Source organism: Sarcophilus harrisii, chromosome 5 (genome assembly GCF_902635505.1).
Source record: "Sarcophilus harrisii chromosome 5, mSarHar1.11, whole genome shotgun sequence".
Taxonomy (NCBI): domain Eukaryota; kingdom Metazoa; phylum Chordata; class Mammalia; order Dasyuromorphia; family Dasyuridae; genus Sarcophilus; species Sarcophilus harrisii.
This window is the reverse complement of record NC_045430.1, coordinates 97,213,516-97,226,728: the sequence shown is the minus strand read 5'-3', so window position 1 is coordinate 97,226,728 and position 13,213 is coordinate 97,213,516. Positions and strand designations below refer to the sequence as shown.

Here is a 13,213-nt window from a genome sequence, read left to right as displayed (position 1 = left end):
AGGCTTGTGAGTTCTATGAAGTATTATAAAAAATGATACAATGAGGTAAGGAGATGCAAAGTAATAGAATGAAATAGATTATAAAACAGCAGCAAGCATAAGGTGTTTATCCCTTTTCTTAGATTCCCTTTCAATTTAATTATTACGACAACTGGGACCTAATTTTCATTTCTTTTTCTATACATATGGTTATGGGTAGTCCATTTCAGGGGGCAAGTATCTCATGGGATGAAAAAAATTATAAAGAAACTGTTACCTGTAACAATAAAGAGAGTTCCTAAACTGATGAGATTATAAATCCAATGAAGTACACAAGAATATTACTGAGATTACTAACATGATGGAAATAGAATTGGCTCATGAAATCTAGAAAGAGCATCTGAGAGTGGATACAATGGTGTAATGGGAAATCCCTACTGAGCTTCCTACCAACTTTGTGACCTTGGGAATAGAATTTCACCTCTTCTCAGAAACTCTTCAAAATATGACGGCTAGACTAGGTAAACTAAATGGGATGCTGTGATTTCTATAACTTGCATAAAAACTAACAGGAAAGTAAACAAAAGATAGTTAATTCAAATTTGTGATATTCAAAAGCAGAAAAATAAAAATTAATTATAGAAGGAATGATAAAATTGACATCTATTATCAATTTTTTTTTTAATTTGGTCATATAATAAAAGGACAGTATTCACTGGAAAAGATTGAAGGCAAAAGAAGAAATGGATGTAAGAGGATGTGATAAATAGAGAGTATCATGGAAATGATGAACATAAGCTTGGGCAGACTTTCAGGGAAGAGGGAGGATAGAAAGAGCTTTGGGTGTTATATGGTCGGCAGGGGTCTTCAAACTTTTTAAATAAGGGGCCAGTTCACTGTCCTTCAGACTGTTGAAGGGCCAGACTATAGTAAAAACAAAAACTTTGTTTTGTGGGCCTTTAAATAAAACTTCATAGCCCTGGGTGAGGGGGATAAACGTCCTCAGCTGCTGCATCTGGCCCGCGGGCCATAGTTTGAGGACCCCTGATCTAGGGCATCATGAAGAGTCAGATATGACTGACTGACCGAACAATAATTACTATTATTGATTACCATTTCTGAAATTAGCATTTCCACTGATGTGCTTTTAAAAGATGATAGAATAGTGCTAATTGAAATAAATAAGACAAAAGAAGTTCTATTTCCATAAAATTGCCTACTGACCTGACTTATTTTTCTTTGTTCTTGTAAAGCTTCTTGGATTGCCTGAGATATTTTTTCTTGATCTTTATCATGTTCAGCTTTCCAAATTTCCTTCTCCTCAGCATGAATTTTTTTCAGGTTTTTTCTTTCTTCTTCTACTGTTTTTAAAATTGCATCCTTCATTGTTTCTTTCTCAATCTTTGAAACAATAATAAAAGCAATAATATTAAAAACAAGGATCAAAAAAGAATTATTTGAAGATAGTTATTTACTAAATAAGAATATTATCACAGATAGATTCTACTCTTTATTTTTATTAAGTTTACACCTAATTTTGTTTTGTGTGCATGCTTTGTAAAACTAAAATTGCATCTATAGTCAGCACTGTAATGTCACATCTATAGTCATTCCATAAGTATATTCAACTCAATTTCTTGGGTTTCTGAGATACATTTCCATTAATTGAGGCTTCCTACAAATGATTAGTGGCAGTTACAGCACCCAGTGGTATTCCCCAGCAGTTTCCCATCCAATTACTAACCAAGTCTGACCCAGATTATCTTCTAAGATCAGATGAGACTTGCACTCACCTATTATTAATCACTAATTGAGCATTGCCTCAATCAAACTAAGACCTATTAAAGATAGCTTAAAAAGGCCAAGGTCTCTCCCTGTATCCAGGACCATCTCCAGCTATCCTAATCTCTATCTTGCCACTGGATCCAGATAAATCTAAAGGAGAGAGTGAGCCTGGTGACATGCATAACCCTCCCTCATTTAAATCTTATTCACATGTATGTCATGGGATCATCTCTCTGATGTCATGGTCCTTTTCAAGAAAAAATCTCAGATGAAAGACCAATAGTTCAGTATAAAATTGTCAACAATGGAAAAACTTTTACAGGATAGTTTTAAAATAAAATTATATTGATGTTACATTGTTTTTACATCATAAGAATTTATTCTAGCATTCCTCTTCCTCTAACTCCCAGAGAGTCATTTCATATAATAAACATCTTCTAAGAAAAAAAATCAGCAAAAACAATTAAGAGATAGAAAAAAGTCTGAAAATATATGCAATGTACCATATCCACAGACCCTTACCTCTACAAAGGACTAAGGGTATGTCCTTAATTTTCTTCTTTGGAGTCATGTTTATTCTTTGCAGTTTTGCAAAATTCAATCTTTGTTGTTTTATGGTTATTGTTCTTTCCATTTACATTGAAATTACCATGAATATTGTTTTCATTATCTTTTTTATGTCAGATAATTTACCCCATTCTATCTCTTCCTTTTCAGTGCATTCTTCTTTCTCACTTCTTTAAATTTTTAAAAATAATCATTTCATCATATTCAACTCATACTTATACTCTCTTTGTATTTTCCTTCTAACTACCCAAATAATGAGAAAGTTTTTCAGAGTTGCAAATATCATTTTCCCAATGTAAGAATATAAATAGTTTAACCTTGTTGAATTCCTTATGATTTCTCTTTCCTGTTTAACTTTCGTTTTGTATCTAGTATTCAAAAGTTAAAATTTCCATTCAGCTATCATTCTTTCATTAGGAATGCTTGAAAGTCCTCTAATTCATTGAATATCTTTTTCCCCTAAAGGATAATACTCAATTTTGCTGGGTAGGTGATTCTTGGTTGTAAGAATCTGGAATATCATATTCACAACACTAAGATCCTTTAATTTACAAATTGCTAAATGTTGTGTTATTTTGACTGGCCCCACAATAAATGATTTTTTTTTGGCCACTTGCAATATTTTCTCCTTGACCTGGGAGCTCTGGAATTTGGCTATAATATTCCTGGGAGTTTTCATTTGGGGATTTAATTCAGAAGGTAATCAGTAGATTTATTTTTTTCAATTTCTATTTTCTTTCCTAGTTCTAGGACATCAGGGCAATTTTCCTTAATAATTGCTTCAAAGAGATGTCTAAACTCTTTTTGTGATTGTTGCTTTCAGTCCAATAATTTTTAAATTATCTCTCCCAGATCTATTTTCCAGATAAGTTGTTTTTCCAATGAGATATTTTACATTTTCCTCTATTTTTTCATTCTTTTGTTTTCGTTTTATTATTTCTTGATGTCTCTTGGAGTTATTAGCTTTCATTTGCCTGATTCTAATTTTTAAATAATCACTTTCTTTATTGAACTTTTGTATCTCCTTTTTGCATTTAGCTAATTCTATATTTTATGGAATTCTTTTCTTCAGTGAATTTCTGTACATCAAATTCACATTTTGCTTTTTAAGAAGATCTCTTCATTGAATTTTTGTATATCTTTTTTTTCCATTTGGCCAATTCTGGTTTTCTTTCTTCATTCCTTATAGTATTTTATTTTTATAAATACATGCAAAGTTAGTTTTCAATATTCATCTTTGCAAAAGCTTTTGTTCCAAATTTTTCTCCCTCTCACTACCCAAGACAGCAAGCAACCTAATATAGGTTAAATATGTTCAATTTTCTAAACATATTTCCATATTCATCATGCTGCATAAGAAAAATCAGATTAAAATATAAAAATAAAATATAAGAAAAAAACAAACAAAAGTCTCTATAATTCTCTATCTGGATGAGGTACACTTTCCAATACATTTTCTAAACATTCTTCTCTTCAGTGGATTTTTGCATCTTTTATTATTTTATTTTTACTAATTTGGCCCATTCTGTTTTTTTAAGATATTGTTTTCTTCAATATTTTTTCTATCTCCTTTACCAAGCTACTGACTCATTTTGCATGATTTTCTTGCAGCATTCTCATTTTTCTTCCCAGTTTTTCCTCTTCCTCTTTTACTCAATTTTAAAAATTCTTTTTGAGCTCTTCCATGGCCTTGGGTCAATCAATTTTTTTCTTTGAATCTTTGGATATAGGAGTTCTGACTTTGTTGTCTTCTTCTGAATTTGTGCTTTGATCTTTCTCTGTTACTACAGTAATTTTCTATAGCCAGGAAATTTTTGTGCTCTTTGCTTATTTTCCAGCCTATTTCCTGACTTTTAATGCTGATAAAATGGGGCTCTGCCATTGGAGTGGAAAGAGTACTGCTTCAGAATCTGTTTTCAGGGGCAATTTTAGAGACCTGTAAGTTTTCAGTTCTTCCAAGGTGTTATAATATAGAAAGACATGTGTTTATTATTCTCCTGTACCATATACAGTTCTGTGAGCAACATAAGCACTTTTTCTACCCTGGAACTGTGACCAATGTCTCTCTTTCCCTTGCTGTAGACTGATGTGCTAACGCTCCTTCTTGCCTTAGGTCTGAGACCCAGGACTATGATCCAGATTCAAAAATGGGCAATGGAACAGAATTCTACCCCCAGTGCCAGCAAAGGGATTCCTGTAATTTCCTTTTTACTGTTTGATCCCCTTAATGTCTGTGATTTCAGATGTCCAGAAACTACCACTATTGCCACTTATTCAATAATTCCCAAGGGTTTCTTCTGATTTATTGGAACCTGGTTTGTGGTGGTATAGCCTGTGCTGGATTATAGCTCTCACTGAGGTACAGTAGTTTTTTCTTCAGAACCTCCTAGTTGTCTTGAATTGGAAAATTGCCTAACTCTGTCCTTCTGTAGCTCTACTGCTCCACAATTTGTTCTAGAGTATTACATAAAATCGTTTTTAGAGAGTAGGTGAATCCCTGCCCCTTCTCTACCATCCTGCCTTCCAAGGCCTACATTGAACTTTTTTTTAAATAGCTTTTTATTTTTTTATTTTTTATTTTTTATTTACAAGTTATATGCATGGGTAATTTTACAGCACTGACAATTGCCAAACCTTTTGCTGCTTCTTCCCACCAGCTCTCCTAGATGGCAGGTTGACCAATACATGTTAAATATGTTAAAGTATAAATTAAATACAAAATAAGTATACACTACATTGAACTGTTAATGACTGTTCTCTCATTATGGTTATTCAACTGAATCCATCTAATTTTTAGAATTAGCTTCTTAGAATTGTTAGTTTTCCTTCCAGGTTTATTTTCAGGTACCACACTGTATCCAAAGTCTTTCTTTATACCCTAGCTATTAAGGCACTCTTCTTCTTCAACTTATCTCATATTTACTTTTCTGTTTATATGTTATATACCCGAGCAGATAGTCCTAGAGGTAAAAGATACTTCAAAATGCCTTTGTATTTATAAAGAATGGGGTTTTGCACATAGCCATTTTTTTTAATTAATTCATTAATTTGATTTTTAATTTAATTTAATTTGAATTTGTTGAATTAAAATAAACATAAGGAGAAATGAGGAAGGAAACCCTCTTTCTGCAGCTATTATATCAATAGATAAATTGCAAAATTAACTAACTCACCTTTCTTAAATTTCACCCATTTATAAAGAAACCAATATATGGAAATACCTTTGCTGCAGTTGCTAATGCATCTTTACTTCTTTGCATTTCTTCTGTCAAATACTTTCCCAATAATTCCTGCAAATCACAAAATGGTTCAAAAGATATTAGATCTATTATCTGAGGAAATGAGAACTATTTCCCCCAATGATACTTGGAATCTTACCTTCTGATCTTGAGACTGTCGAGTCAAAGCTTCTTTTATTTTTTCTGTTAGCTGTTCCTTTTCTATATCAAGCATATCAAGAAGCCTCTGATGCTTTAAGGAAAGATAATTAAATTGTTTTGAATACGATGCAAATAATCTAAAAGACAGGAGAGAACTAAAAGAAAGGAGGAGAGTTGCTGAACTCCAATTGCCACACAGAATGCTTCTAACTTGACTGTTATCAGCAAATAGAAATGTAAGGTATAAATGGTTTCTTTTAAAAATAACAAACATATATATGACTAATACATTCTAATATAGCTCTGCAGCATTGTTTCTTGGATGTTGAGCCTGCATAATATATGCATGTATCATTTTATATGGATATATATGTGCAAATATGTATATATATATATTTATTTGAAATCAGTTTTATTATTCATAAATTTGAAAATTATCTCATAGTCATATATGCCACTCAGCTCCCAAGAGAAACCACATAGGGATGATGGGTTTTCAAGAACATAGTTGAAGATAGGAGAATAGCTTTTCTAAAATGCAGCAATATTGTATTCACATTGTATTTCATCAACAGGATGCTAATAGACCATAAAACCACAGAATATTCAAAAGGGAGTTAAGGCATTTAACTCTTATACACAAATCTTAAATCTGTCAAGACTGGGATTGAAGATAATAACAACTTACATTTACATGACCTTCACACTTGCCTCACAACATCGTTGTGAGACAGAATGTACAGAATTCCACTCACTTAAGCAGGTTAAATGGCAGTATAGATAGAGCAATAGTTATGAAGATCTGAATTCAAACCTATTTAGAAACTAAGAAGCTGTGTGACCTTAGGCATGTAACTTAATTTCTCACAATCTTAATTTCTTCATCTGTAAAATGAAAATAATAATAGCATTTATCTGATAGTATTATTCTGAGGATCAAACGAAATAAGATATAAAGCAATTTTCAAAACTTAAAGTGCTATATAAATACTAGCTATGTGACTACTGTGATTCTTAGGCACAAATATCCATGAAGAGTTCCAATGAGAACAATGTTCACTTTTGTTGATTATTTTGCCTTCAAGCATAATATTGTAGAAATATTTTTGGGTAAAATAAGACTATAATTAGAAAAAAGTTACATACTCATAAATTGCTATTTAAATGTTGTGAATTCAATTCAAAGTTTGAGTTAAGTTGTTTTTGTCCAGGCTATTGACAAAACAAGTAATGCTGATGCTTGTCTATTTAAAACAAACAAACAAAAACAAAATCCAAAAAATCTTGCTCAGTTTATATTTATTCTACTACATCAATGAAATATGAATACTAAAAATTTTTTATGGAAAGTAATCTTAACTAGTCTTCAAGAATTTTAGTTTTTGGAATGAACAGCATTACAATAAGGCCAAGGTGAATATGAGTTTCAGAGAGTAAACTGCAGTGCTTGGATGGTATTTAGATAAGATGAATTCCTAAAGTGAGCTTAATGGATAGAGCACAAGGCCTTGGGTCAAGAATATTTGTGTTCAAATACAATCTCAGATACTTATTAACTGTGTGACCCAGGAAAGTTGTAAATTGTAAAGTTCTTAGAACAACAGTTAGGCATATACTAAGATATTTAATAAATGCTTATCCCATTCCAATTCATTTCAATTCATCCTCCATTCAGTTGCCAGTGATCTTTTTTTTAAATTGAAGCTTTTTATTTATAAAGCATATTTTTTATATTTTAGTAATTTTTCCAATATTGACCGTTGCAAAACCTTTTGTTGCAAATTTTCCCCTCCTTCTCCCTATCCCCTCCCTTAGCTGGCAGGCAGTCCAATACATGTTAAATATGTTGAAATACATGTTAGATCCAAAATATGTATATGTATTTATACAAATATCTTGTTGCACAGGAAAAATCAGATCAAGAAGGAAGAAAAAAAAACTGAGAAAGAAAACACAATGAAAGCAAATAACAACAGAAAGAGTGAGAATGCTACATTGTGTTCCATACTCTGTTCCCATCGTTTTCTCACTGGGTATAGATGGCTCTTTTCCTCACTGCACAAGTGAGGCTTCAATCAATATTGAAGAGAGCCACTTCCTTCAGAATTGATCATTGAATTGTCTTGTTATTGCCATATATATAATTATCTCCTGGTTTTGCTCATTTCACTTAGCATCAGTTCATGTAAGTCTCACTTCAAGCCTCTCTAAAATCATCGTGGTGGTCATTTCTTTCAGAACAATAATATTTCATAGCACTCATACACCATAATTTATTCAGCCATTTTTCCAATTAATGGGCATCCACTCAGTTTCTAGTTTCTTGACACTAGAAAGAGGGCTACGACAAACATTTTTGTATATGTGGGTCCCTTTCCCTCCTTTAGGATCTCATTGGGATATAATCCTAGTAGAAATACTGCTGGATCAAAGGGGATGCACAATTCTATACATATAACTTAATATAATTGGCTTTAAGGAATTACATAAGTTTTAGAATAAGGAAAAAGAAAAAAAGAGGAGGAGGGGGATGGTACTGATAAAATAGCTGAAAAGCATGAAGAATTAGAAAAGAAAGGAGGTAAGTACAGTGATGATGACATTAAGGAATGTGGTGCTTCACAGCAGGAACCATTAGGGCATTTCCCATCTCATGACCCTCCTTCAATTTCCCCTTCGTGGGTAGAGGGAGGAAGAGGGGGAAGAAGGGCAGTGACACAACCAGCACTACTCACGAAGCAGCTTTGTCCACCCCCTATGACATGATTACAAAGAGCTAAAAAAAGCTTTAAAGCTAAAAATGAAGGACAAGATATATCTGATTTAAGAATAAAAGCATACCCTGTCTAACAGATAGGGATTTGGGCAGGAGTTTTAATAAAGGCAGCACTATTTATAGTTATATTATTTTAAATCTGACTCATTTATTTGTGAAATGAGGCTTTTATGAGATACTTAATGTAAAGAAACAAAGAAAATGGCAACAAAGAAGCATTGAAAATATACAGAAATGAAAGATGCTTAGCACACTGCTTGACACATAGTAGGTGCTTAATAAATGTTTATTAAATTGATATAAAAGTTACCAGAGAAAAATTGGTCATACAGCTGATTATTTTGTCTTTATCATGTGAAAAATCAAATCTAATAATTTTCAGCTGAAATAAGCAGATTTTTGTTTTCTTTTGTCTTCTGCATCACAGGAAATTAGTCATATATTGGGAAACTATGTCCCTTAAAAAAAAACAAAAACTATAGTTAACTGTCTAAATATAATTTTAAGTAATTCTTTCTATTAAAGAAGACAATTGCTAGATCTCACAAACTGCCTTTAATATACTAGATTCTCACCTAATGTTCTCTTCCAGTTCCATATGATTTTATGAAAGAAAGGGTATTAATAACTATATTATCCTAATATTATTTCTGGTATTTACAGAAAAAGGAAGAGGAACAACTTCATTAATAACATGGTATATGTAAAATGTGATAATGTAAAAAATAGAAGATCCCATCCAGAAATTTTATCAGAGCACATCATATTATTGAAAAACACCTGCTATTACTGACATGTTTGCTACTACTATTGTCTCATATTTAAACAGAGCCTTACAGATTACAAAATACTTTTCCTCACAAGAGCTTTGGGTTAAAGTATTGTTTATTTCATTTTACTAATGGAAAAAGTGGACCTTTACGCATATTTTACATAATACTCATGGCTGATCACAGTATTTATTCTACTTCTCTATTCTATTTGGCTATAAATCTAAGGAAAATATTGGAAAATTGCACTGCTAAGGAGAATTAAATCCTGGGAAACAGAATTGTTAACTACATGATCTCATTAATTATGGCACTTCTATAAATCACATATGACTTGATTAAAAATAATGGTGAATGTTTATATTATTAGGGCACTATGATCTTTAGATAAAAAACCTAATGGCTACTTCCTTCTCAGTGCCCTTGCCCTCTATGTTCTCAATCTGCTTCTATTAATTTTCCCTACATTTTATGAAAATCAACAAAATGTGACTTCATCTAAGATAAAAGTTTCTAACCACATTAATTTCATTAAATATGAGCACAGTTATGGTAACATTTGATGAGAATGATAAAAAGGATTCATGCTTCAGATTGTTATATGTAACTGAATTAATTAAGAATATAAACAAGTACCCTTTAAGTAACTTGAAAGATAAAAATATTTGGTGAAATAAACCAGAATAGAACAAAACTATTTTTCTAATAAAAAAGCAAACATTCCAATAATATACTTCTAGAGTTTCCAAGACATTTACATGAGACTGAGGCTTGTGTTCAATAGAAATCTCTCGTGTGAAATTCTGTAACTAATAAGTTGGAAAGCAGAAGGTGCTACTTATCAATTGAACTGGGAATGGATATTTAACTAATAATATGGGGCACTCTGTTTCTAAATGTAAATGTAAAACAAAATGACAATTTGTATATTTTTTAACTGTGATGGGAAAAAAAAGGCAGTAGTCACCTAAAAACTGTACATGAACATTTGAGTAATTCATTAAATAAGTCTTAAGTGCAACTCGACCACGGTTTTAACAAGGTTACAGTTTAAACCACACCAATCATATGGTTTGCAAGAGCTGGATATCAACATCAACCACTCTCTAGAACTAAAACCACATTGGGAAATAGTTGTGGGTAAGAGTTACACAAGCTAGAAAAGTACTAAATTACTACAGCAGTTACTTAACAGTAGAGCAAGTTCTTGAATGATGATAGAAATTAAAAGGTGAATAAAAATAATTCCATATTAGATTGTGAAAGCCACTCACCAACTGAACATGGATTCTAAACTTGTTAAAGGTCTTCAAAAAAAAAGCTGATTTGTCATTAAATTTTGTGATTATAGATGAATATGGATTTATGGATCAATATCTTGAGAAAGACTGGAAAATCTTAAATACTTAAAAATTTTTATTCTTTTCAAGCAACTAAATTTGATTTTATCTCCCCTGTACTTCCTCTCCTTGAAAAACAAAGAAAAACAATTATATTTATCTCTTTTTAAAGTTTCCTGACCATAATCCAATAAAAATTATATTTAATAATTTACTTTAAAAAAACAAAGTGAAACTAATTTAAAATTGGATATTAAATAACCTGATTCAATGAATAGATAAGTCAAAGAGTAAATCATCAAAAACATGAATAATTTCACTAAAAGACAATGAGATAACACAATAACATTTTTGGAGATACAATCAAGGTAGTACTTAGGGAAAAATTATATCTATAAATGCTTATGTCAATAAAAGAAAGAAAGTGAAGATCGAGAATAGCAAGATACTAAAAAAATCCTAGGAAAACAATAAATAAAAAGAACTTAATTATTAATGATTTAGAACACACTTTAATGTAGTTGTTAATACCTGCTAATTCTTTTGAGAACTTTAGTCCTAACTTTTGATTACACCTCTATTGCAAATTGGCTTTCGTATTTCTATTCACTGTCAATCTATCTTGGATATCAAATTCTTATCAGATTTTTGATGCCAATATTTTTGTCTAGTTGATCATTTCCTTTCTTATCCTAGATGCCCTGATGTTACTTATTTAAAAATTCTCAAATTTTCATATTGTCAAAATTATCTATTTTATCTTTTGCAAGTAAAACGTTTGTTTGGTTAAGAATTTGCTCCTTAATTGTAAGACAAATTTCTATTTTATTTTAAAAATTACATAATCCCTAATAATCAGGCTATATATCCATTTTGAATTTATTGTGGGATATGGCATAAGATACAAACTTCATTTTTGCAGATTGTTTTATAGGCTTTTCAACAATATTTATCATATATGGAATTTTTTCCTTGGTAATTTGTTTTCAGGTAGGTTAAAACCTGCATTATGGATTAATTTTTTTATTCTTCTTTGTTAAGTCTGTTGATTGGTATTCTTTTTTATTTTTAACCACTAAAGAATGATTTTGATATTGACACTTATTTTGAAGTAAAAATAAAATTACATTTAAAGTGGTTATGGATCATCTTTGCAAATCAGTTTATAAGTCAAACCCAGATTGAGATGCCAGGAACGTTGATAAAATTACAAAAGATTAGCCCACCTTCAGAGCAAGCAAATTTTTTTCCATTTGTTTTGTTCTGTGGATTTTCTATTCAGGATAATATAATAATAATTATAATTTTTCCTTTGGTATGCTAGGACAAAATAAATTCACTGTGATTGGCATATGTTATTTCACTAGGAAATCTAATAAAGCACTTTTTTATTAAAGATTTTTATTTACAAAGCATATGCATGGGTAATTTTTCCAATATTGATCCTGCATAACCCCATGCCACAAATTCTCCCCTCACCACTCCCACCCAGCACAGTCCAATATATGCCAAATATGCTGAAATACATGCTAGATCTAATATGTGTATACATATTTACACAGCCATCCAGTTGTGCAAGAAAAATCAGATCAAGAAGGAAGAAAAAGAAAAACTGAGAAAAAAGAAACAAAATGCAAGCAAATAATAACAGAGAGAGAATGCTATGCTGTGTTCCACCCTCTATTTCCATAGTTCTCTCTTTTCATCACTGTACAAGTGGAACTGGTCCATATCATCTCAATGTTGAAAAAAGTCACATCTGTCAGAACTGATCATCATATAGTCTTGTTGTTGCCATGTATAATGATCTCCTAGTTCTGCTCATTTCACTTTGTATCAGTTCATGTAGGTCTCGCCAAACCTCTCTGAAATCATCCTGCTGGTCATTTCTTACAGAACAATAGTATTCCTTGACATTCATATATCATAATTTATTCAGCCATTTTCCAATTGATGGGCATCCACCAGTTTCCACTTGCCACTACAAAAAGGGCTGCCACAGCATTTTTGCACATGTGGGCCCCTTTCTCTCTTTTAAGATCTCTTTGGGATATAATCCCAATAGAAACATTGCTAGATCGACTTCCGGCCAAGATAGCAGAGAGGAGGCACATAGATGCATAAGCTCCATGTTTTCTCTCAGAATTCATTTCATGACAAGCCTCTGAATTAATGTTTGACTGAAAAAAAACCCAACAAATAATTACCAAGAGAAGACATCCTTGAAATTTGCCAGGAAAGGTCTGTTTTTGCTCAATGGAGGGGGCAGTTTTAGATCAGGTGCAGGCTGAGGGCAGGCAGTGGCAGTGAGAGCATGGCAGGCAGCTCACAGCTGAGCAGACCCGAGGGAGGTGGGGTGTGATCTCAGCCGCCTCTGCAGGGAGAGCTCTGCTACAGTATTGGATACTTCGGCCTGGCAGCAAACCAGTAGACAAGCAGGGAAGCTAAAAACACAGGGGGTGAAGAATACAACCCCAAACAGCTAGAGTCTCTCAGGACCTGGCCACCTCTTCCCAACAGTGTCTCAGCCAGCCCAAAAAAAAGAAAAAAAAAGAAAAAAGCAGATTCCATTTGGGGTTTCTTTTCTTTTTTTCTTTGCTAGTTTGTATTTGATTC

The 13,213-nt window shown here is 32.1% G+C and overlaps 1 protein-coding gene across 1 annotated transcript in view; it reads right to left on the bottom strand.

Moving 5' to 3' along the window:
- CCDC91 (coiled-coil domain containing 91) overlaps positions 1 to 13,213 on the bottom strand; it is a 303,146-nt gene that overhangs the window by 96,658 nt on the left and 193,275 nt on the right. Inside the window, exons 8-10 of the mRNA XM_031938091.1 lie at positions 5,710 to 5,802; positions 5,553 to 5,621; positions 1,204 to 1,380 (exon numbers count right to left, since the gene is read on the bottom strand). Of these exons, the coding sequence (XP_031793951.1) occupies positions 1,204 to 1,380; positions 5,553 to 5,621; positions 5,710 to 5,802 (339 nt within the window). The remainder of the gene's footprint in view (positions 1 to 1,203; positions 1,381 to 5,552; positions 5,622 to 5,709; positions 5,803 to 13,213) is intronic.